The 25,658-nt window shown below is 46.7% G+C and overlaps 1 protein-coding gene across 6 annotated transcripts in view; it reads right to left on the bottom strand.

Annotated features, from left to right (window-relative positions):
- Nucleotides 1–6,432: 6,432 nt before the first annotated feature.
- DNMT3A (DNA methyltransferase 3 alpha) overlaps nucleotides 6,433–25,658 on the bottom strand; it is a 122,879-nt gene continuing 103,653 nt past the window's right edge. For 5 of the 6 annotated variants that reach the window (XM_044288865.1, XM_044288869.1, XM_044288867.1 and 2 more), the window contains 13 exons: nucleotides 23,699–23,845; nucleotides 23,067–23,111; nucleotides 22,728–22,807; nucleotides 21,901–22,013; nucleotides 18,674–18,857; nucleotides 18,510–18,594; nucleotides 18,286–18,431; nucleotides 16,546–16,636; nucleotides 15,819–15,967; nucleotides 15,516–15,601; nucleotides 14,935–15,004; nucleotides 11,335–11,453; nucleotides 6,433–6,589 (listed from right to left, as the gene is read on the bottom strand). In XM_044288865.1, coding sequence (XP_044144800.1) covers nucleotides 6,448–6,589; nucleotides 11,335–11,453; nucleotides 14,935–15,004; nucleotides 15,516–15,601; nucleotides 15,819–15,967; nucleotides 16,546–16,636; nucleotides 18,286–18,431; nucleotides 18,510–18,594; nucleotides 18,674–18,857; nucleotides 21,901–22,013; nucleotides 22,728–22,807; nucleotides 23,067–23,111; nucleotides 23,699–23,845 — 1,457 coding nt within the window. In that variant the 3' untranslated portion in view covers nucleotides 6,433–6,447. The remainder of the gene's footprint in view (nucleotides 6,590–11,334; nucleotides 11,454–14,934; nucleotides 15,005–15,515; nucleotides 15,602–15,818; nucleotides 15,968–16,545; nucleotides 16,637–18,285; nucleotides 18,432–18,509; nucleotides 18,595–18,673; nucleotides 18,858–21,900; nucleotides 22,014–22,727; nucleotides 22,808–23,066; nucleotides 23,112–23,698; nucleotides 23,846–25,658) is intronic. The other variant, XM_044288868.1, reaches the window with a different exon arrangement.

The following is a 25,658-nucleotide window of genomic DNA, read 5'->3' as shown; positions in this document are numbered from 1 at the left end:
TAGCAGTCCCCATGGAGAGCTGGTACGTCACCGGATCTCCATAAAAAACCTTCGCCCTGTGCAATTCAGCACAGCGCAAAGGAGAGCATGAACTGCTCCGATGCTCGTATCAGAGGGGCTGCCTGGTTGAAAACCTGGACAACCCCTTTAAAGACAAACACCTTACTACAAACCAGAAGACATCAGCTGCAGGCTACGGCAGGCAGTTTAGGGGCAATTCAGGTGCTGACTAAGTGACAGCTGCAGTCCGCAAGGCAGCGGTAAGTTGCCTGCAGTACAAGGTGTTCCTTTGGACAGCAGCTGGAAAATCTTGCTGCTAAAAGCCTGTGTGCAGCCTCAGCCTACATGCACACAACCGTATGTGGTTTGCGGTCCGCAAATTGCGGATCCCCAAACAAAAACGGATGACATCTGTATGCCATCCGTTGTTTTTTGCTGTTCAATTGTACCAATGCCTAAAACGGACAAGAATGGGAAATGTTCTATTTTTTTTTGCGGGGCTACGGAATGGACATACTGATGCGGACAGCACACGGTGTGCTGTCCGCATTTTTCGCGGACCCATTGAAATGAATGGGTCCGCATCCTATCCGCAAAAAAAGAAAGAAATGGACACGGAAACAAACAACGTTCGTGTGCATTGAGTGACATCTCAACCGTTAGCCGGGGTGCAGAGAAAATGCCAGTACCCCATTCTGTCTGCCCATAGGTTTATGTAATTTAGTGGCCTGTACCCTAGATACTATCTGCAGACTACAGACTATTGGAAGTACCATACTGTCAGAGCCAGAAGAAACAGAAGTGGAGTTTAGGTATCCCTCCAACAGCTTCGTGTATCTGGAAGATGCCTGCACAATTTCAAGAAAATCTACTTTATTGAGCAGTTTGCCAACATTTGCAGCACAGAAGCACAATATGGAGGGAAATCACTTTAATAGGGTTAAAACAGAACCAAAGTTTACAAAAAAAATTTTTACCAAAAGTTGAGAACTACAAAATGTCAGCACTCCAGCATAACAAAAACAAGGCAGCACTCGAATACAATGTGCATCCCGTCCAACGCAAGAGGTCAATATGCAGCCAGGACCACAGCTGGCCTCACGGTAGATTTACAATAAGTTGGCGAAACCCGCCAATTTCGGCGAGGCCGGCCAACTATCTAATGCGTACGAGGGCTTCCCAGCTCTCCCATGATGACAGAAGATGGGGAGATCAAGATCAGACAAGCTGGATTTCAACTCCTCATTCTTTTGTTCTCGGGGAGTCTGGCCATGGCTTCCTCCTACTGAGAACACATGCTTACTTGGGAATGATAGAGGTCAGCCGAACGAGCATTCGTCCAACTACTATAGGTCAGCCGAACGAGCATTCGTCCAACTATCTTGTGTGTATGGCTGGTCTAAGACTTGACTGCATCTGTGCAGTCGGCTAGAGGTCTGCAGGTCCGAGATGCAGCAAAAAGCCACTCGCTGCTCATTCATCAAAAGCAAAATAACACGGTGATAAAACATAAAATAACATGAGAACAGGAAACCGGAGGGTTACGGCACAGCCCTGCCTTCATCAAGTACTTGGACACCAAAAAATTATAAAAAATAAAAATGTTCACATCATATATAAAGGAGGAGAGGACTGAGGGTTGAAATCAACCCTAATAACATGAAGAGAATGTAGGCATGAGAACGTTCCGTCTGGTTATACATGTTATAAAATAGGAGAGGGGTGGTCGTGGACCCCACCACGGTACCACCATCCCCTGCACTCTAAAATCCTAGAATGCCAAAATCACCGATGTTCATATAACATATTAGCGATCATATAGCACCCTCTCTGAGATGGGAGTGGTGTTTTTATTTTTATTTTTCACGAGAACATGTACGTCTTGAAGATCTCGTTTATAAACAGGAGTATAAAAAGCAGGAATTTTTATAGTCTGATGTTGGGGGATGACTAAAAACATCTTTCTTCCGCTGGAGGTGCATGAGGCTGGTCTTGCCCGAGATGCTCCGTTGGAAGCTCAGTATGATTTAGCACTCATTGGGGGAGACCCCCATAAGTAATACAGTAAATGTATGTAAAAATCTACACAGCAAGCACCAGTGTTGGCCCTAATTTGAGAATTTGCACATCGTCTATAAAAGTAGAACATATTGGAGTGGGCCTGGGGGGTTGTTGGTTTGGAAAGAAACGTAAAGCACCCCCTATTTCCAGATAGTAACGCTGTGATCTGGAACCTTTGACACAACTTAAGCTTCTGTTGCATAGCTCTGCGAGTATGAACAGGCCAGAGGAACCAGGCCTGGATGGTTGGCATCTGCATAGCCATGGTGTGGCTTGGTCAGCTCACCAGAAGTGTTTATCGCCTGACTTTGAGAGGAACATGTAAGTTGGTGCCGGTTTTTACGCAAGCATGTTGGCAATAAGGCACCGTTGACACCTGTCCACACATGGGAGAAAACAAGTGGTGCTTGTCACCTATAATTGTTGGGACTAGCTATGGACTGGTCAATGCTGCTTCAGCCTTTGTCACCAATGGGCAAATTAAGTGACTTTACTGAAAAGCATTGCGTCTGAAAATAAGAGAACTAAGCCTGTGTCACACAGCAAGCAAAGGATCTCTAACCTTCAACTCTAGTATATGTGGTCACCCAGTCAGTACTCTGTATATACATTACTGAAATCCAACGGTGAGGTCTTATGATGAGAAACACACCAGGCCAGAAGAGACGTTTGGCCATACGGTGGTATAAGGCACTCTTTGCGAGTGTGAATGGTGTCGTGTATTATAATCAGGAGATTATGATTTGTTTTACCTAACGGGGTAACTGGATGAGCGGTGCCAGGGAACAGTGCTGGTACAGATGGCTTGGAGGAAAACAAGAAATTGTCCCGGTGAAGTCTCCTCTGTTGTGTCATGAGGTCAGTAAGATATTGGTACGTTAGGCACATGTCTAATATAGAAGCACCAGATCACATAGTCAGCACCGTGATCGTATATACGTGCAGGAAGCGCCAATTTTCCCCTACGGCTCGAGGATGACATGTACTCATTAAGGCACCGTTGGAAGTCAATGTTTTTAATCATCCCCTTTATGGAAAGCACCAAGTGTTGTATACAGTAGTAATAAGTAGTACCATGAACTCTATATAATCTCTACAAGTGTGTGCACGATGAAGGTAAATTACAGCAGAGCAGAGCAGTTACCGTCCACGCTTAATCACTGTCAGTTAACGTCCTTGTGAGGATAACACTTCTACTTAACTTCTGAAAGTTACCGCCCCTGCAGAATCATTAAAAGTTACCGCCCCCGCAGAAACAAAAGTTAGCGACCCCGCAGAAACACTAAACGTTACCGCCCCTGCAGAATCATTAAAAGTTACCGCCCCTGCAGAATCACCAACAGTTACCGCCCCCGCAGAAACAAAAGTTAGCGACCCCGCAGAAACACTAAACGTTACCGCCCCCGCAGAATCACCAACAGTTACCGCCCCCCGCAGAATCACCAACAGTTACCGCCCCCCGCAGAATCACCAACAGTTACCGCCCCCCGCAGAATCACCAACAGTTACCGCCCCCGCAGAATCACTAAAAGTAACAGCTTCTGCTTTATCATTAAAAGCTACTGCCCCTGCTTAATCAATGCAAGTTACACACATAAACATAGCTGAACAAATACCACCCCTGCAGAATCACTGAAAGTTACCGCCTCTGCTTAATAATTAAAGTTACTGCCCCTGCTTATTCAATGCAATTTACTGTCCCTGCATAATCAATGCCAGTTACCACCTCTGCTTAAAGGGGTCCTCTCACTTCAGCAAATGGCCTTTATCATGTAGATAAAAGGTAATACGAGACACTTTCTAATGTATTGTGATTTTCCATATTGTCTCCTTTGCTGGCTTGATTCATTTTTGCAACACATTATTATAAACTGCTAGTTTCCATGGATTACAAACACCGCTGCAGCGCAGATATGAGGTGGCCAGGACGGGAGCTGCTGCGCATGCGTGTCTATGTGTGCTACCAAGGTCCCAGCCACCAGAGAGGCTGGTGCTTTTTCCTATAATGTCCATTCACGACCACTGCTGCTGGATTGTAGGGTGGTCGTAACCCTCGGAAAAGAGCAGTGTATGATATGATGGAAAAAGGAATGAAGCTAGCAAAGGAGGCAATATGGAGAATTACAATACATTAGTAAGTGCCTGGTATTCACTTTGTCTACAGGATAAATGTCATCTGCTAAAGTGAGACACCCCCTATTAATACTGACAGTTACTACCCCTGCTTAAGTACGGACAGTTACAGCATCTGCTAAATCATTAACAAATACTTCCCCTCCTGAATTACTGACAGTTACCTCCTATGCTGAAGTACTGACGGTTACCTCCCATGCTTATGTAATAGCAGTTACCTCTCATGCTTATGTAATAGCAGTTACCTCCCCTGCTGAAGTACTGACAGTTACCTCCCCTGCTGAAGTACTGACAGTTACCTCCCCTGCTGAAGTACTGACAGTTACTTCCCCTGCTGAAGTACCGACAGTTACTTACCCTGCTGAAGTACCGACAGTTACTTCCCCTGCTGAAGTACCGACAGTTACTTCCCCTGCTTATTTACTGACAGTTACCTCCCCTGCTTATTTACTGACAGTTACCTCCCCTGCTTATTTACTGACAGTTACCTCCCCTGCTTATTTACTGACAGTTACCTCCCCTGCTGAAGTACTGACAGTTACCTCCCCTGCTGAAGTACTGACAGTTACCTCCCCTGCTGAAGTACTGACAGTTACCTCCCCTGCTTATTTACTGACAGTTACCTCCCCTGCTGAAGTACTGACAGTTACCTCCCCTGCTGAAGTACTGACAGTTACCTCCCCTGCTGAAGTACTGACAGTTACCTCCCCTGCTTATTTACTGACAGTTACCTCCCCTGCTGAAGTACTGACAGTTACCTCCCCTGCTGAAGTACTGACAGTCTCTGACAGATAGTCCCCGCTTTAATCACTGGCAGTTACCGCTCCTTTATAAATATGGACAGATATTGCCACTGCTTAATTGCCTCTAATTACTACCTCGCTTAATCACTCACTGACAGACAATGATACAAGATACCAGCACTAGCAACAATTTCTGCCCTACAGAAATACTGGTCAACAGATCCAATATGGACCGCTACAGCCAATCACAGAGACAACTAATGATATACAGTAATACCACTCTATAATATATATAGTAGCATTAGGTATACAGGATATAAATCTTACATCTATATATAGTATATTTTGGGGCCTTTAATCTGCAGGTGACAAGCTCTGCCTATATGGCTGAGGAGACGACAAGTGAAAGATAGAAGCACCATTGTGAAGCTCTGCGGCTGTCTCTGCCTTTCTTCCAGCTTACAGAGGTTGTGCACACACTTGTAGAGCACCGGTTATTAGACATACAGTATGACAGCTGTAAACAGTGATAGAGGTCAGAACTGTGCGTCTGAGCTGCTGTTTTTTTCCCGGCCTCTTGCTTGAGGCACCTGAAATACTGTAAATAAAAATAAAATAAAAATCTAAAATTGTGTTTTTTTTTTCTGCAACATTCTCCTGGTAACACGTAACATTGATCCTGTACGATAACATTGGAAATGCTGATAAATCTACATATCCTGGATATTCCCAGTCACTGTGAGTGAGATTTGGACATGTTATGTACGCTGGGCACAGTCAACCCAGAAGGCGTTAACGGAACAGCACCGGTCAGCAGACATGGGCTTCAGTGTGTGCTCAGAGAGGCGTGGAACATACGTGTGCACTCACACGCAGCCCCTCCCTTGTGCTGCTATGTCCACGACTTCCCCATCCACGACTGGCGGATCATGGACCGTTTGCATTGTGTGTTCATATTGACTTAACCGTTTATTCGCAGCCTAGAAAACAAAGCCCAGCTTACCCCACCCCCACCGGACCCAGAGGTGGGCGGCCGCTGAACACTTAAAAGACCCATAAAACTAAAACCAGAAAACCCGACTTTTAGCACCGGGATGGAGGGGGGAGGAAATCTACAATCTCTAGAATGAACTAAAATATAAAAACCTGAAAGCTGCTGCTCAATCTGGGACGAGGTCTTAAAAGATCTGCAGACAGTTATTGTACTAAAAACTCGAGAAGGATAAAAGGATCCCCCCCTCCCCCTACAAAAACATCACGGTAAAAACTTAAAAAAAATAAAATGACATAAAGGAGAGTGTAACATGAAACAAGACGTTACGTAGAAGTGTCTGCTCGATGTCAGACGCCCCCCGCTCGCTCCTCAGCGCTTCTCTTCACCAGCTTTTCTTTCTTCTATTGTCTAAAATCTCTCTATTCCGTTGGGAGCTGAGAGAGGAGCGGAGAGGCTCTTTTTTGGGGGAGCTGGAAGGTTGGGCATCAGCCTCAGGTCCCTTTTTGCCTCAATGACTTAAACACAGGCAAAAAATTCCTTAAGGGGGGCAAAGAGGTGACGAATGACCGGGACGCTCCATGATCTTCCCAGAAGCCTTTGTCGGGCCAAACGGCTCATGTTCGAGACATCCGTGTAGTGGACTGGGAAGCCGAAAACCCTAGAGCAGAAGACACAAGTCAGGGCTGAGAACAGATAGCGTCTGGAGCAGTCACAAAGCTCGAGACACAAGAATAATAACATACAAAAAATGATGAAAACTAGAAAAAATATAAAAAATATATATATATATATATATATATATATATATAAAAAGCTTAAATATAATATAAAAAAAAGATTCTAAATCATAACAATAAAGACAGCTATACACACATATACAGTCATGAGAGAAGACGGGTAGACCCTCTGAATTCTATGGTTTCCCATAGGACATACATTTAGGTAATTCCGACCTCAGATGATCCACAGGTCACTATTTATTTAACAAAAACTAGGCCAAAGTGGGAAAAATTAAGCACATCCTTAGGGTTCGGCCACATGGAGTTTTTCTTTTTGTTTTTTTTAACACTTAAGGACTAGGCAATTTTTTGCAAATCTGACCAGTGTCACTTTAAGTGGTGATAACTTTAAAACGCTTTAACTTATGCAGGCCATTCCGAGATTATTTTTTGGCACATATTGTACTTCATGACACTGGTAAAATGAAGTAAAATAAATTAATTTTTATTTATAAAAAAATACCAAATTTACCCAAAATTTGTAAAAAATTGCAAATTTCCAAGTTTCAATTTCTCTACTTCTATAATACATAGTAATACCTCCAAACATATTTATTACTTTACATTCCCCATATCTCTACTTCATGTTTGCATCATTTTGGGAATGATATTTTATATTTTGGGGATGTTACAAGGCTTAGAAGTTTGGAAGCAAATCTTGGAATTGTTCTGAACTTTTCAAAAACGCAAATTTTTAGGGACCAGTTCAGGTCTGAAGTCACTTTGTGAGGCTTATATAATAGAAACCACCCAAAAATGACACCATTCTAGAAACTACACCCCTCAAGATATTCAAAACTGATTTTACAATTTTTTTTAACCCTTTAGGTGTTCCACAAGAATTAATGGAAAATACAGATACAATTTTAAAATTTCACTTTTTTGGCATATTTTCCATTTTAATATTTTTTTTTTCCAGTTACAAAGCAAGGGTTAACAGACAAACAAAACTTATTATTTATGGCCCTGATTCTGTAGTTTACAGAAACACCCCATATGTGGTCATAAACCACTGTACGGGCACACGGCAGGGCGCAGAAGGAAAGGAATGCCATACGGTTTTGGAAAGGCAGATTTTGCTAGACAGTTTTTTTGGGACACCATGTCCCATTTGAAGCCCCCCTGATGCACCCCTAGAGTATAAGCTCCATAAAAGTGAATTCCATCTAAGAAACTACACCCCTCAAGGTATTCAAAACAGATTTTACAAACGTTATTAACCCTTTAGGTGTTCCACAAGAGTTATTGGCAAATAGAGATGACATTTCAGAATTTCAATTTTTGTGCAAATTTTCCATTTTACTATTTTTTTTCCAGTTACAAAGCAAGGGTTAACAGTCAAACAAAACTCATTATTTATGGCCCTGATTCTGTAGTTTACAGAAACACCCCATATGTGGTCGTAAACCGCTGTACGGGCACACGGCAGGGCGCAGAAGGAAAGGAATGCCATACGGTTTTTGGAAGGCAGATTTTGCTAGACAGTTTTGTTGGACACCATGTCCCATTTGAAGCCCCCCTGATGCGCCCCTAGAGTAAAAACTCCAAAAAAGTGACCCCATTTTAGAAACTACGGGATAGGGTGGAAGTTTTGTTGGTACTAGTTTAGGGTACATATGATTTTTGGTTGCTCTATATTACACTTTTTGTGAGGCAAGGAACAAGAAATAGCCTTTTTGGCACAGTTTTTTTTTTCATCTGACAGGTTAGATCATGTGGTATTTTCATAGAGCAGGTTGTCACGGACGCGGCGATACCTAATATGTATACAATTTTTTTTATTTATGTAAGTTTTACACAATGATTTCATTTTTGAAACAAAAAAAATATGTTTTAGTGTCTCCATAGTCTAAGAGTCATAGTTTTTTCAGTTTTTGGGCAAATATCTAAAGTAGGGTCTAATTTTTTGTGGGATGAGATGACGGTTTTATTGGCACTATTTTGGGGTGCATATGACTTTTTGATCGCTTGCTATTACACTTTTTGTGACATAAGATGACAAAAAAATAGCTTTTTTTACACCGTTTTTATTTTTTTACGGTGTTCACCTGAGCAGTTAGGTCATGTGATATTTTTATAGAGCCGGTCGATACGGACGCGGCGATACCTAATATGTATACATTTTTTTTATTTATGTAAGTTTTACACAATGATTTCATTTTTGAAACAAAAAAAATAATCATGTTTTAGTGTTTCCATAGTCTAAGAGCCAAAGTTTTTTCAGTTTTTGGGCCATTATCTTGGGTAGGGTATGATTTTTGCGGGATGAGATGACGGTTTGATTGGCGCTATTTTGGGGTGCATATGACTTTTTGATCGCTTGCCATTACACTTTTTGTGATGTAAGGTGACAAAAAATTGTTTATTTAGCACAGTTTTTATTTTTTACGGTGTTCATCTGAGGGGTTAGCTCATGTGATATTACTATAGGAGCTGGTCGATACGGACGCGGCGATACCAAATATGTATAATTTTTTTTATTTATGTAAGTTTTACACAATAATATCATTTGTGAAAAAAATAAATAAATCATGTTATAGTGTCCCCATAGTTTTTTTTATTTTTTGGGCCATTGTCTCGTGTAGGGGCTCATTTTTTGCGGGATGAGGTGACGGTTTGATTGGTACTATTTTGGCGTACATGCGACTCTTTTGATCACTTTTATTACCTTTTTTGGGAAGTAAGGTGGGCAAAATTTCAATTTCCTGATAGTTTTTTTATAGCGTTCACCGTGCGGGGAAAGTTACATGACCGTTTTATAGATCAGGTCGTTACGGACGCGGCGATACCCAATATGTGTAGTGTATTTTATTTTTATTCAGTGATAAATGTGTTTTTATTATCTTTTTTTCACTTTTTTTTTTTATACATTTTTTGGACCCAGACCCACTTGGTTCTTGAAGATCCAGTGGGTCTGATGTCTGTATAATACAGTACAGTACAATATATATTGTACTGTACTGTATTTTACTTACACTGAACAGACCTATGCTTTTAGCATAGATCTGTTCAGCACCATGGACAGCAGGACGCCTGAGAAGGCGTCCTGTTGCCATGGGAACCTTCCCTGTCTGCCACAACTGAGCAGACGGGGAAGGAGGGGAGCTCCCTCCCTCTGTCCCCCCATCCATCTGGGGGCTGCAAAGGCACAGCAGCCCCCCGATGGCAGAGGGGGGGAGCTCCCTGACTTAACCCTTTCCATACCACGGTTCGTACGGACCGCGGTATGGAAAGGGTGAAACGGCTAAACAGCTGACATTGCAGCGATGTCAGCCGTTTATACCAGAGTGTCAGCAATTGACATTGCTGACACTCTGGTACCACTGACCACCAATGCAAATTTAGCGGGAGGCGGGCGGGGGATCGCGATCCCGCCTGCCGCACCGCCCGCCTCTGTCAGCCGCAGCCCGCACCGCCCCCCTGCACCCCGCCGACATAAATGCATTCAGGGGTGCAGGGGGGGTTAAAAAAATTAGACACTGGTCATTTTTACGTTTCTGATCCCTGCGGCCAGGGACCGCAGGGATCAGAAACTACATAAAGCGCTGCAAACCGCAGGTCTAAATTGACCTACGGTTTGCAGCGATCGCCGATATGGGGGGGGGGGGGTCACAGGACCCCCCTCGGGATTGACCCTGGGTGACTGGGTAACAGCCTGGGTGACTGTGTAACAGCCGGCACTCAGCGCTGTCACCATGTCTGCAGACATGGTGACAGTTTAATGCCAGGACGAGTATACTCAGTCTACAGTAAAAAAGATAATTCCCAAGTGGAAAATATTCAAGACAGTTGATAATCTTCACCTTTTTTTTTTCCATGGCCAAGGCAATGTGAACATAACCTGATACAACACACACAGATGTAGCAAACCTGTATTTGAACGTTTGTTAAAGGGGTTATTGGACTATCCTCTGGGTAGGTCATCAGTATCTGATCGGTGGGGGTCCGACACCTGAGAGCTGACCTAGGAGCACCGCTGCTTATCCTAGGCCACTGACATCACAACTAGTGATGGGCGAAGCAACCCTAGATCCGAGGTCGCTTTGCTCAAAACTTTGGATTAATGCTGTACGGAGATCCGCCTCCCTACAGCATTAAAATGTACGGGCTCCGATGAGGCCAAGTCAATTTTCGCAAAGTCTCATCACTAATCACAACCATTGGTCACATGACCCAGGCGCAGCTCATCCCTATTCAAGTGCTCAGTGACGTCACTGGCCTAGGGTAAGCAGCAAGAAGGCTGGGGTCTCGGGTGTCAGACCCCCACAAATCAGAGAAGGGGTCATCAGTTACAAATGGCAAGATGCAACTTTAATGGTTTTCCAGGACTGTAACACTGATGGACATGTAAATGAATGCAAGCTGCGCTGCAGTACCATTTATGGCCACTAAGCGGTGTATGGAGCCGTGCAGTTTCGGAGTGATCGGTAGGGGTGCCAGGAGTCAGACCTCCATGGATTTGATACGTAGGTCATAAATATTACAGTCTGGGAAACCCCCAAAATAAATGCAGAAATGGAAATATCTGAAAATAAAAGAGAGTTCTCCAATAATTTAAATTTTCAGAAATAATCCAGTGTCATGCATCATGTAAATCACAGGTGGCCCTGTGACCTGCACCCACCGTTCCATCTCAGTGCACCACAGGATGTCCTCCTTCTCATTCATGAAGACCGGGAAATGCTGGTCCTTCCCCTGCTTGATGGAGTTAGACCTAGTGGTGATGGTTCGGACTTTGCCAAACTGCAGAAGACAAGACGATGAGGTGAATACGACACAGGAAATGGCATCCATAAACTGCCAGGAGATCCCTGCCCCTCGTGGGGGGGCCTAGGGACACCTGCCGCCATGTTTTAGGACACCCATACACACAGCAAAACTACAGACTATTGTTGTGTGTACAGGCAGAATCCACGGAACAATCAGCAGCCATTACAACCCAACAGTAACGCGTTTCAGACCCCCCTGTACACGTGTTCTGGCGGTAATCCTAACCACTGAAGAGGAGATACCTGGACTGTAATGTCACTCAACTTCAGGTGGGCGGCCCGATACTGGACCCCAGCATCAACCACCCCCTAACTGCTGGAGTTTGCCCACTGAATAGGGGCCAAGACCGCTGTAGCAGTGCAGTCCTGGGCTATGTTCGAGTGACGGTGGACAGCCACGCCCTGTGTGGACACGGGACCCTCCTTTCTCATGGTTAGAGGGGGTCCTGCTGGTCAGACCCAATGGATGCAGTGGATAGGGGTTAACGTGTTTATACTTTAAGCAGTATACAGTGTGTATGCAGGACGTAGTCTGAAACGCGTCTGTGATCTCACATAGGCCGTATTGCTGGACATACTATTTGTGCTTTTTTGGGATTTGCATCAACAGCAATCTCCTAATATAAAAGATCAGAATAGCTCCCCTTATGATGTCATCACAGGTCTCCGCAGCTGCCTGATCTGTATAAATGTACATGATGACATCACGGGTCTCCGCAGCTGCCTGATCTGTATAAATGTACATGATGACATCACGGGACTCCGCAGCTGCCTGCTCTATACATTGTATATGATGACATCACGGGTCTCTGTAGCTGTCTGCTCTATATAATGTATATGATGACATCAAGGGTCTCCACAGCTGCCTGCTCTGTATAATGTACATGATGACATCACAGGTCTCTGCAGCTGCCTGATCTGTATAATGTATATGATGACATCACGGGTCTCCGCAGCTGCCTGCTCTATACAGTGTACAGGTCCTTTTAAAAAAATTAGCATATTGTGATAAAGTTCATTATTTTCTGTAATGTACTGATAAACATTAGACTTTCATATATTTTAGATTCATTACACACAACTGAAGTAGTTCAAGCCTTTTATTGTTTTAATATTGATGATTTTGGCCACAGCTCATGAAAGCCCAAAATTCCTATCTCAAAAAATTAGCATATCATGAAAAGGTTCTCTAAACGAGCTATTAACCTAATCATCGGAATCAACTAATTAACTCTAAACACCTGCAAAAGATTCCTGAGGCTTTTAAAAACTCCCAGCCTGGTTCATTACTCAAAACCGCAATCATGGGTAAGACTGCCGACCTGACTGCTGTCCAGAAGGCCATCATTGACACCCTCAAGCAAGAGGGTAAGATACAGAGAGACATGTCTGAAGGAATAGGCTGTTCCCAGAGTGCTGTATCAAGGCCCCTCAGTGGGAAGTCTGTGGGAAGGAAAAAGTGTGGCAGAAAACGCTGCACAACGAGAAGAGGTGACCGGACCCTGAGGAAGATGGTGGAGAAGGAGCGATTCCAGACCTTGGGGGACCTGCGGAAGCAGTGGACTGAGTCTGGAGTAGAAACATCCAGAGCCCCCGTGTACAGGCGTGTGCAGGAAATGGGCTACAGGTGCCGCATTCCCCAGAAACAGCGGCAGAAGCGCCTGACCTGGGCTACAGAGAAGCAGCACTGGACTGTTGCATGTCATTCGGAAATCAAGGTGCCAGAGTCTGGAGGAAGACTGGGGAGAGGGAAATGCCAAAATGCCTGAAGTCCAGTGTCAAGTACCCACAGTCAGTGATGGTCTGGGGTGCCATGTCAGCTGCTGGTGTTGGTCCACTGTGTTTTATCAAGGGCAGGGTCAATGCAGCTAGCTATCAGGAGATTTTGGAGCACTTCATGCTTCCATCTGCTGAAAAGCTTTATGGAGATGAAGATTTCATTTTTCAGCACGACCTGGCACCTGCTCACAGTGCCAACACCACTGGTAAATGGTTTACTGACCATGGTATTACTGGGCTCAATTGGCCTGCCAACTCTCCTGACCTGAACCCCATAGAGAATCTGTGGGATATTGGGAAGAGAAAGTTGAGAGACGCAAGACCCAACACTCTGGATGAGCTTAAGGCCGCTATCGAAGCATCCTGGGCCTCCATAACACCTCAGCAGTGCCACAGGCTGATTGCCTCCATGCCACGCCGCTATCGAAGCATCCTGGGCCTCCATAACACCTCAGCAGTGCCACAGGCTGATTGCCTCCATGCCACGCCGCAGTGAAGCCTCCTGGGCCTCCATAACACCTCAGCAGTGCCACAGGCTGATTGCCTCCATGCCACGCCGCAGTGAAGCCTCCTGGGCCTCCATAACACCTCAGCAGGGCCACAGGCTGATTGCCTCCACGCCACGCCGCATTGAAGCAGTCATTTCTGCAAAAGGATTCCCGACCAAGTATTGAGGGCATAACTGAACATAATTATTTGAAGGTTGACTTTTTTTGTATTAAAAACACTTTTCTTTTATTGGTCGGATGAAATATGCTAATTTTTTTAGATAGGAATTTGGGCTTTCATGAGCTGTATGCCAAAATCATCAATATTAAAACAATAAAAGGCTTGAACTACTTCAGTTGTGTGTAATGAATCTAAAATATATGAAAGTCTAATGTTTATCAGTACATTACAGAAAATAATGAACTTTATCACAATATGCTAATTTTTTGAAAAGGACCTGTATATGATGACATCACGGGTCTCCGCAGCTGCCTGATCTGTATAAATGTACATGATGACATCACGGGTCTCCGCAGCTGCCTGATCTGTATAAATGTACATGATGACATCACGGGTCTCCGCAGCTGCCTGCTCTGTATTTGCATCAACAGCAATCTCCTAATATAAAAGATCAGAATAGCTCCCCTTATGATGTCATCACAGGTCTCCGCAGCTGCCTGATCTGTATAATGTATATGATGACATCACGGGTCTCTGTAGCTGTCTGCTCTATATAATGTACATGATGACATCACGGGTCTCCGCAGCTGCCTGCTCTGTATTTGCATCAACAGCAATCTCCTAATATAAAAGATCAGAATAGCTCCCCTTATGATGTCATCACAGGTCTCTGCAGCTGCCTGCTCTATATAATGTATATGATGACATCACGGGTCTCCGCGGCTGCCTGCTCTGTATAATGTATATGATGACATCACGGGTCTCCGCAGCTGCCTGCTCTGTATAATGTACATGATGACATCACGGGTCTCCGCAGCTGCCTGATCTGTATAATGTACATGATGACATAACGGGTCTCCGCAGCTGCCTGATCTGTATAATGTACATGATGACATCACAGGTCTCCGCAGCTGCCTGATCTGTATAATGTATGATGGAATTGTAGTGTCTGCAGGTTCCGACCACAGGTGGGTACAGATGTGATATTCGCGTCCCCACGTCCTCACCTTTGCTATCCTGCCGTGCTCCAGACAGTCCTGTAAGTCCAGCCGGTCATTGACTGTAGAGACCAGAGGCCTAGAGACACATGGGAAACATATGGTTAATACAAGGACTGCGCTCGCTGGACAGAACCACGCGCCGCGGCTTCATCTATTCCTGCCGCTGCCATGTGATGCCGCTCTGTAGTGTTCTAGGGGTACGATACGCAGAGGATTTGTACCAATGTGACCAGAATCGCAAGCGATCGCTACATCCTGCCACCGAGTGTAATAGATGGCGGCTGATCAGGACGGCTTAGGTTATAATCAGATCAGAGGAGACCAGGCAGAGAGAGGGACGGCCACCACTGCACCAAGGTCAAACATGTGACACGTAGTGCACAGGGTACACGGGACCTGCACACGTTTTAGATGTTTTCACCGCTCATCACTATAAACCTATGAAACGCGCCAGCCAGGGCACAATGTCGCCATCTAGCTCCAACCTTGCTCGGCACCAGTACTTTAGGGACCAATTATTTCCCCCCACACACTAGCAGGGTGCCCACTCTCAGCTGGAAATGACGCGCTGCCCCCGTTGCACCAACCTGTTCATACCCGGGAGGTTACCCCAGAAGTATCGGGCCCTGTGTGCTGCAGACACCTCCCTGGCATCGATCATCACCGGGTTAGACTGAAAAAAAAAAAAAACAGAGAGAGACATCATGGCCGACAGTCCGACAGGAGAGATACTGAGGTGCTGCTCGCTGTATCCCACACACTGGATCATCATACTCCAGTCACACCCAGAGCTGCGGCCACAATTCTGCATCTCAGCTGTTAGGATGCCTGGAGAATTGTGAATGCAGCTCTGGATGTGACTGGAGCGCAGCTCCCGGCCCGCGTCTTACCTCTAGGAAACGTGATATGTCCCTTTTATCGCTGACACCCATGGCCACCACGTTCTCAAACAGCCAGAAGAACGGCCGCTCGTCTCCTGCCTTCGGCCGAGCTTCATGGAGCAGACGGTAAAACTCGAAAAAGAGGCGTCCTGTGCCCTCTGCGGGGAGAGCAGGAGCGTCACCAGAGACGGAGGGGCCCCCACATATAAAAAGAACATATGAGCAACATATGGGGCCCTGAAATCCTGTGCGGCTGTACATGAGCTCTGTCTGTTCCTAGGAAAGCTGGGTGACAATACACATGGCCGCCATATTGCGCGTCACCCAGCTTTCCTAGGATATGACGCTGCTCCTGAAGTCCCTCACACAATAAGTACAAGGAATGCATTTTGTAAATAAAGCTTCACAGTTACATCATTGCTGCAACCTGTCACAATCTCTGCTTGCTGTCAGTGAATAGGAGCATTCTTGCTGCATCCAGAGACCTGGACAGGAGAGATTTTTTTGCTGCTGGTGTATTTAGCTCACAGAGGATTGTCTGGACTGAAACACTGTAACAAACCTGCACAAGCCCCACAGATCATATAAAAAAGAGAGTCCATGCAGTTTCATACACAGGCCACTAGGTGTCAGTGTTGTTAAGCCTCGTTATACTAGAGGAGGGACACACCGTAAACCCTAGCATCGCTGCCTGGGGTGTGAACACCGCCCTATATCTACACACAGAACCACATACCGAACAGACCTTTCCGTGCCGGGTTCACAATGGAAAGATCGTTACACGGACTCCCTCCGATCACCAGGTCAAATGGGCCCCATTCAGTAATCTGTGGAAAGAAGAAATAGGTTAGCAGTGGGGCCTCCGACTGTGCAGGACACAGCAGGGCCGACCACTGTGCAGGACATAGCAGAGCCGACTACTGTGCAGGACATAACAGGGCCGAACACTGTGCAGGACATAGCAGAGCCGACCACTGTGCAGGACACAGCAGGGCCGACCACTGTGCAGGACATAACAGGGCCGACCACTGTGCAGGACATAACAGGGCCGACCACTGTGCAGGACATAACAGGGCCGACTACTGCGCAGGACATAACAGGGCCGACCACTGTGCAGGACATAGCAGAGCCGACCACTGTGCAGGACATAGCAGGGCCGACCACTGTGCAGGACATAACAGGGCCGACTACTGCGCAGGACATAACAGGGCCGACCACTGTGCAGGACATAGCAGAGCCGACTACTGTGCAGGACATAACAGGGCCGACCACTGTGCAGGACATAGCAGGGCCGACTACTGCGCAGGACATAGCAGGGCCGACCACTGTGCAGGACATAGCAGAGCCGACTACTGTGCAGGACATAACAGGGCCGAACACTGTGCAGGACACAGCAGAGCCGACCACTGTGCAGGACATAGCAGAGCCGACTACTGCGCAGGACATAGCAGGGCCGACCACTGCGCAGGACATAGCAGGGCCGACTACTGCGCAGGACACAACAGAGCCGACTACTGCGCAGGACACAACAGGGCCGACCACTCTGCAGGACACAGCAGGGCCGACCACTCTGCAGGACCGACCACTCTGCAGGACACAGCAGGGCCCGACCACTCTGCAGGACCGACCACTCTGCAGGACACAGCAGGGCCGACCACTCTGCAGGACACAGCAGGGCCGACCACTCTGCAGGACACAGCAGGGCCGACCACTCTGCAGGACACAGCAGGGCCGACCACTGTGCAGGACACAGCAGGGCCGACCACTGTGCAGGACACAGCAGGGCCGACCACTGTGCAGGACACAGCAGGGCCGACCACTGTGCAGGACACAGCAGAGCCGACCACTCTGCAGGACACAGCAGGGCCGACCACTCTGCAGGACATAACAGGGCCGACCACTGTGCAGGACACAGCAGAGCAGACCACTGCGCAGGACATAACAGGGCCGACCACTGTGCAGGACACAGCAGGGCCGACCACTGTGCAGGACACAGCAGAGCCGACCACTGTGCAGGACATAACAGGGCCGACCACTGTGCAGGACACAGCAGGGCCGACCACTGTGCAGGACACAGCAGAGCCGACCACTGTGCAGGACATAACAGGGCCGACCACTGTGCAGGACACAGCAGAGCAGACCACTGTGCAGGACACAGCAGAGCTGACCACTGTGCAGGACACAGCAGAGCTGACCACTGTGCAGGACACAGCAGAGCTGACCACTGTGCAGGACAAGCTTGGCTCATTACACATAAAGACCCGATGTCCATTAATTTATGAATATCTAATTAGTCTGATTAATACTTGAACCCCTTATACTGTAGCGCCATGAATCGGACTACTGGTTGATATGAAGGGTTAATGATCAGGTCCACAGCGGGGGACCATTATGATGTCAAACTATAAGATAATTCTACATATGAATGCTTGTTGATGGTTTCCAGCATCAGACTTTTCTGACACTTAGGACTCACATGTTTGCGGGTTATGTTCCTCACGTCTCCCACATACATGATCTTGCCCGTATGTCGCACCATTCCCACAGTGATGGAGTCCTCGCACACCTCTGAGGCAATGTATCGGTCTATCTGGATCCCGAGATCCTTTAGCACCAATAGACCTGGAGAGAGGAGATCCAGTGAGAGGAGATCCAGTAGTCACCCTCAGACCCACCCCCATAACACAACGAGAAGATCACCTGTAGCAATGCCGTCAAATAAAGACAGTACTCGGATAGGCTTCCGCTTGTCGGCTGGAATAGGCGGATAAAGCTTTGGTGGGTCCTTGAAGGCAAGTGAAGAACATTTAGTCACAGCATCGCCTCATGAGGCAGAAGAAATGGAGCCACGAGAAGATACTCACAAATTCTTGGTCATGATTATTAGCGAAGAAGATCTGTAAACGAGTGGGCCAGTCATCTCGCCTTCGAAGCAACCCGTAAATGCCCTTGTGTCCACACATGTAGCAGTTCCAGGGGTCTTCTTTAATAGCTGCCTGAGCTGCACCTGGTCCCACCAACAAGTCCACACATTCTACACAAAAACACCTGGAGAAGAGAGATCCAAGTCAAACATTGAACAAACACTACCTCACTAGGACTAGACACTAAACACGTTCTCACGAGGACTAGACACAAAACACGTTCTCACCAGGGCTACACACTAAACACACTCCTACCATGACTGGAGCCCGTTTCTTCTAGAACCACGTTCTCACCAGGACTAGGCACTAAACACGTTCTCACCAGGACTAGGCACTAAACACGTTCTCACCAGGACTAGGCACTAAACACGTTCTGACCAGGACTAGGCACTAAACACGTTCTCACCAGGACTAGGCACTAAACACGTTCTCACCAGGACTAGACACTAAACATGTTCTGACCAGGACTAGACACTAAACATGTTCTCACCAGGACTAGACACTAAACATGCTCATACCATAAATGGAGCCTGCTTCTCCTAGAATCACATTCTCACCAGGGCTAGACACTAAACACGTTCTCACCAGGAGTAGACACTAAACACGTTCTCACCAGGGCTAGACACTAAACACGTTCTCACCAGGGCTAGACACTAAACACGTTCTCACCAGGGCTAGACACTAAACACGTTCTCACCAGGGCTAGACACTAAACACGTTCTCACCAGGGCTAGACACTAAAGATGCTCCCACCATGACTAGAGCCTGTGTATCCTAGAATCACATTCTCACCAGGACTAGCCACTAAACACGTTCTCACCAAGGCTAGCCACTAAACACGTTCTCACCAGGGCTAGCCACTAAACACGTTCTCACCAGGACTAGGCACTAAACACGTTCTCACCAGGACTAGGCACTAAACACGTTCTCACCAGGACTAGGCACTAAACACGCTCTCACCAGGACTAGACACTAAACACGTTCTGACCAGGACTAAACACGTTCTCACCAGGGCTAGACACTAAACACGTTCTCACCAGGGCTAGACAATAAACACGTTCTCACCAGGGCTAGACAATAAACACGTTCTCACCAGGGCTAGACACTAAACACGTTCTCACCAGGGCTAGACACTAAACACGTTCTCACCAGGGCTAGACACTAAACACGTTCTCACCAGGGCTAGACACTAAAGATGCTCCCACCATGACTAGAGCCTGTGTATCCTAGAATCACATTCTCACCAGGACTAGCCACTAAACACGTTCTCACCAAGGCTAGCCACTAAACACGTTCTCACCAGGGCTAGCCACTAAACACGTTCTCACCAGGGCTAGCCACTAAACACGTTCTCACCAGGGCTAGCCACTAAACCCGTTCTCACCAGGGCTAGACACTAAACACGATCTCACCAGGCCTAGCCACTAAACACATTCTCACCCGGGCTAGCCACTAAACACATTCTCACCAGGGCTAGACACTAAACACGATCTCACCAGGGCTAGACACTAAAGATGCTCCCACCATGACTAGAGCCTGTTTCTCCTACAATCACATTCTCACCAGGGCTAGCCACTAAACACGTTCTCACCAGGGCTAGCCACTAAACACATTCTCACCAGGGCAAGCCACTAAACACATTCTCACCAGGGCAAGCCACTAAACACATTCTCACCAGGGCAAGCCACTAAACACATTCTCACCAGGGCAAGCCACTAAACACATTCTCACCAGGGCAAGCCACTAAACACATTCTCACCAGGGCTAGCCACTAAACACATTCTCACCAGGGCTAGCCACTAAACACATTCTCACCAGGGCTAGCCACTAAACACATTCTCACCAGGGCTAGCCACTAAACACATTCTCACCAGGGCTAGCCACTAAACACATTCTCACCAGGGCTAGCCACTAAACACATTCTCACCAGGGCTAGCCACTAAACACATTCTCACCAGGGCTAGCCACTAAACACATTCTCACCAGGGCTAGCCACTAAACACATTCTCACCAGGGCTAGCCACTAAACACATTCTCACCAGGGCTAGCCACTAAACACATTCTCACCAGGGCTAGACACTACAGATGCTCCCACCATGACTAGAGCCTGTGTATCCTAGAATCACATTCTCACCAGGGCTAGCCACTAAACACATTCTCACCAGGGCTAGCCACTAAAGATGCTCCCACCATGACTAGAGCCTGTGTATTTTAGAATCACGTTCTCACCAGGGCTACACACTTAAGATGCTCCCACCATGACTAGAGCCTGTTTCTCCTAGAATCACGTTCTCACCAGGGCTAGCCACTAAACAATTTCTCACCAAGGCTAGCCACTAAACACGTTCTCACCAGGACTAGCCACTAAACACATTCTCACCAGGGCAAGCCACTAAACACATTCTCACCAGGGCAAGCCACTAAACACATTCTCACCAGGGCAAGCCACTAAACACATTCTCACCAGGGCAAGCCACTAAACACATTCTCACCAGGGCAAGCCACTAAACACATTCTCACCAGGGCAAGCCACTAAACACGTTCTCACCAGGGCTAGCCACTAAACACGTTCTCACCAGGGCTAGCCACTAAACACATTCTCACCAGGGCTAGCCACTAAACACATTCTCACCAGGGCTAGCCACTAAACACATTCTCACCAGGGCTAGCCACTAAACACATTCTCACCAGGGCTAGCCACTAAACACATTCTCACCAGGGCTAGCCACTAAACACATTCTCACCAGGGCTAGCCACTAAACACATTCTCACCAGGGCTAGCCACTAAACACATTCTCACCAGGGCTAGCCACTAAACACATTCTCACCAGGGCTAGCCACTAAACACATTCTCACCAGGGCTAGACACTAAACACATTCTCACCAGGGCTAGCCACTAAACACATTCTCACCAGGGCTAGACACTAAACACATTCTCACCAGGGCTAGCCACTAAAGATGCTCCCACCATGACTAGAGCCTGTGTATTTTAGAATCACGTTCTCACCAGGGCTAGCCACTAAACACGTTCTCACCAGGGATACACACTAAAGATGCTCCCACCAGGACTGGAGCCTGTCTATCCTAGAATCAGTTTCCGAGTTCACCAGAGAACATATCACACATCATCAGAAAGGAGACTGAACCCCTGGAATTACTGATCTAACCTGCAGCAATTATTGTTGCCGCACATGAGCACCTCCCGTCCTCCGCAGCAGATGGTACAGTACGACTGGTATCCGTCATCATCATACTGGTACGCGCACTCTAAAAAGCAGTTCTGAAAAAAAAATGCAAATGATCCCTAAGCTGATGGAGTAATGACCTGGAGCTCCTCGCACATAAAGCGCCCCCTCTCTTCTCATACTGGTCTCTATACTTACTGATAGTTTCCTTCACGGATCATCCTCTCCCTGTATAATGACCCTGTTTCCTTAGGCTTACTGACATAAATCATTGTCCTCTCATTCTCCTGTCCAGTACACTAAGCTCAGGTCTTACTGACGAATAAGAGCGAATCCTTTCCAACACACTGAACTCTGCCCTTACTGACAGTTTCCCTGATACATCAGAGCCTCTCCTCTCTAGTACATCAAGCTCTTCCTTCACACATCTCCAATATGCCGAGCTTTGTCCTTACTGACAGTTTCCCTGATACATCAGAGCCTCTCCTCTCTAGTACATCAAGCTCTTCCTTCACACATCTCCAATATGCCGAGCTTTGTCCTTACTGACAGTTTCCCTGATACATCAGAGCCTCTCCTCTCTAGTACATCAAGCTCTTCCTTCACACATCTCCAATATGCCGAGCTATGTCCTTACTGACCATTTCCTTCACACATCAGAGCTTCTCCTCTATAATGCATAGCGCTCTATTCTTAATGATAGTTTCCCGCCTCCTTCCCACATGATGAGCTTTGTCCTTACTGACAGTTTCCTCTGCTCATCATCAAGTATCCTCTCCATGTTTCCCAATGGTCTTTTTTGACTTTACCTTGCAGTTTTGGCACATTCCCCCAATAAATAAGGGGTGCTCCAGAGTAACATTCAAACTGCCACAAGAGATGCAGATATCTGGAAATAGAAACACGGAATTATCTATGTCCAACCACAACACAGAAGATAATATGTCTGTCCCAGGACACGCCCCCTGCAGGCACAGCCCCTATAACCGGGGGCCACATTGTAACAGAATATTTATAACGGTGACAACCACTACAGAACAGAGCCCGGGGCTGACCGATGACATCATAGGGGGGTGATCACATGACCCTTACATCAGCTCACACCCAATGGATGAAAACGTAAACAGAAGATACTTCTCCGCACTCACCCTCGATGGAGCGACTCTTCTGACGCACTTCATAGACCAGCCTCTCTGCAAAAACATGGAGGAAGATTCATCACAAGAAGAGAGGGTATAAATTCATCTCGCCAAATCCAGACCTGGGACCCCCCCATGGCCCGATCCTATAATTCACTGCGCCCCACTGTATTGCACGGTGGCAGATTTTGCGTCTCCCTTTACAAGACTATTGTGTTTAGAGGCACCACATCACCCACAGTGTATCGCAGCAGGGGCGACACAGGCCACTAGGTGGCAGCATTACACCGTATATATATATTTTTTACTATATCAGACTATAGTCCATACCCTTCCTAAACTCTACATCTCCCATAATGCACCACAGCTTAGACCACTAGAGGTCAGCAAAGCGACTGCATTACAAACACTACATCTTCAGCCACGCACTACAGCACTGGACCAGTAGAGGGCAGCAAAGTGTGTGCATTCACCACCCTGCCGGCAGACGCTCCTCTGTAGCTGAGCTCTGCTGCATTGCATTGTGGGAGATGAGCTCTATCTCTGCTTGCTGCACAGTATAAGCGGTAGATCCCTCATAATGCACCACAACATACTCTGTGCACAGATAATTACACGGGGGCGTGGCCCCTCAGACGTACCTCGAGTTCGCTCATCGATAATTTCTTTGACCTTGGGCTTCTCTGTGCTTTTTCGTGGTTTCTTAGCGGGAGGGGGAGGGGCATAGGCGGCAGCTTCTGGTTCTACCCAAATCTCTGTGTAGACCTCTTTGTATGGGTTGCGTTCCTCTGGAAATGATAAAGAGAGGGAGGTAAAGGGCGAGTCCTGAACACACCAAAAAGTTGCCCCGTTAGCCCTAGCCACAGTGATACAAGGCCCCGGGTCTACATGGTTAACAGATTCAGGAGAGAACTTAAAAGACTATGCACACCTTTGGGGCAATTTTTGTTATGATTGCATTTTACTCATTTTGGACTAAATATATATATTTTTCAATTGGTCTTCTTTAAAAATTTTCAGCCGTTTCTGAGGTGCAAGGGTTAAAAATCAGTCTGTTCTCAGGCTGTCACTTTCTATTTTCTATGAATCCACTCATTATATCTCAATAAGTGTTTATGAGGTGAGGAGATCAGAGCTAGACATGAGCCGTCAGATGATGGGATTCAAAGAAAACAAAGTGATAGCTTGCAAACAGACTGATTTTTAACCCATGTATCTTAGAAATGGCTGAACGTTTTTAATGCAGACCAACTGAAAAAATTATTTTAGCCCAAAATAAAGCCTCATTCACACCTCCGTGTCCGTGCTCAAATCCGTGAGCAGGTGGTCAGTGAAGCTGTCCGTGAAGGATCTGTATTGGGTCCGATTTTTGCTCTCCGTGTTTTACTGACACTGAACAGCTGAAATTTTTTTTTTAAAGCATCTCTTCTTAACCCCTTAGTGACCAGCCTGTACTGGGCCTTACTGACTAAGCGTTTTTTTTTGTTTTTTCATTGTCGTGTTCCAAGAGCTATAACTTTTTTATTTTTCTATCTATGTATCTGTATGATGGCTTGTTTTTTGCGGGACAAGTTGTAGTTTTTAATGGCGCCATTTTGGGGTTCACATAACTTTCTGATTAACTTTTAATTACTCTTTTTGGGAGGGAAAAACATCAATACTGCCACTACGTTTTTAGGTTATACATTTTACGGCGTTCATTTTTCGGTATAAATAACATAATATCTTTAGTTTCTGGATCAGTAAGATTACAGTGATGCCAAATACATATAGTTTCTTTTTACATTTTACTACTTTTTTGCGGCAGCACGGTGAGAGGCAGCCGGACTAAAGGTACTGCATGCATGCAGTACTTTTAGTCCGGCTGCCTCTCGCTGTGCGCTTGCCGGAACTCCGCCCACGCCGCTATTATAGTCAATGGGGACGGAGCGGCAGTCCGGGGACACACGTGAACTAGCGGCAGTCCGGACCCAACAGGCTGTTTACCTGCCGGAACAGCCTGCCGGAGTCCCCTGCGGCTAATGTGACGCCAGCCTTAGGCCTCATGCACACGACCGTTGTGTGCATCCGTGGCCGTTGTGCCGTTTTCCTTCGCGGACCCATTGACTTTCAATGGGTCAGTGGAAAAATCGGAAAATGCACCGTTTTGCAGCCGAGACCGTGATCCGTGTATCCTGTCCGTCAAAAAAATATGACCTGTCCTATTTTTTTGACGGACAACGGTTCACGGACCCATTCAAGTCAATGGGTCCGTGAAAGAACACGGATGCACACAAGATTGGCATCCGTGTCCGTGATCCGTGGCCGTAGGTTACTTTCATACAGACGGATCCGAAGATCCGTCTGCATAAAAGCTTTTTCAAACGGATCCGTCCCCATTGACTTGCATTGTAATTCAGGACGGATCCGTTTGGCTCCGCACGGCCAGGCGGACACCAAACCTTTTTTTTCATGTCCGTGGATCCTCCAAAAATCAAGGAAGACCAACGGACGAAAAAACGGTCACGGATCACGGATCACGGACCTAGTTTTTGCGGACCGTAAAAAAAAACGGCGGTGTGCATGAGGCCTTACACTGTGTAATACACTGATGTATTCTGC

The sequence above is a fragment of the Bufo gargarizans genome, chromosome 4, assembly GCF_014858855.1.
Source record: "Bufo gargarizans isolate SCDJY-AF-19 chromosome 4, ASM1485885v1, whole genome shotgun sequence".
NCBI classification, from domain to species: domain Eukaryota; kingdom Metazoa; phylum Chordata; class Amphibia; order Anura; family Bufonidae; genus Bufo; species Bufo gargarizans.
This window is presented reverse-complemented; position numbering and strand designations above follow the sequence as displayed.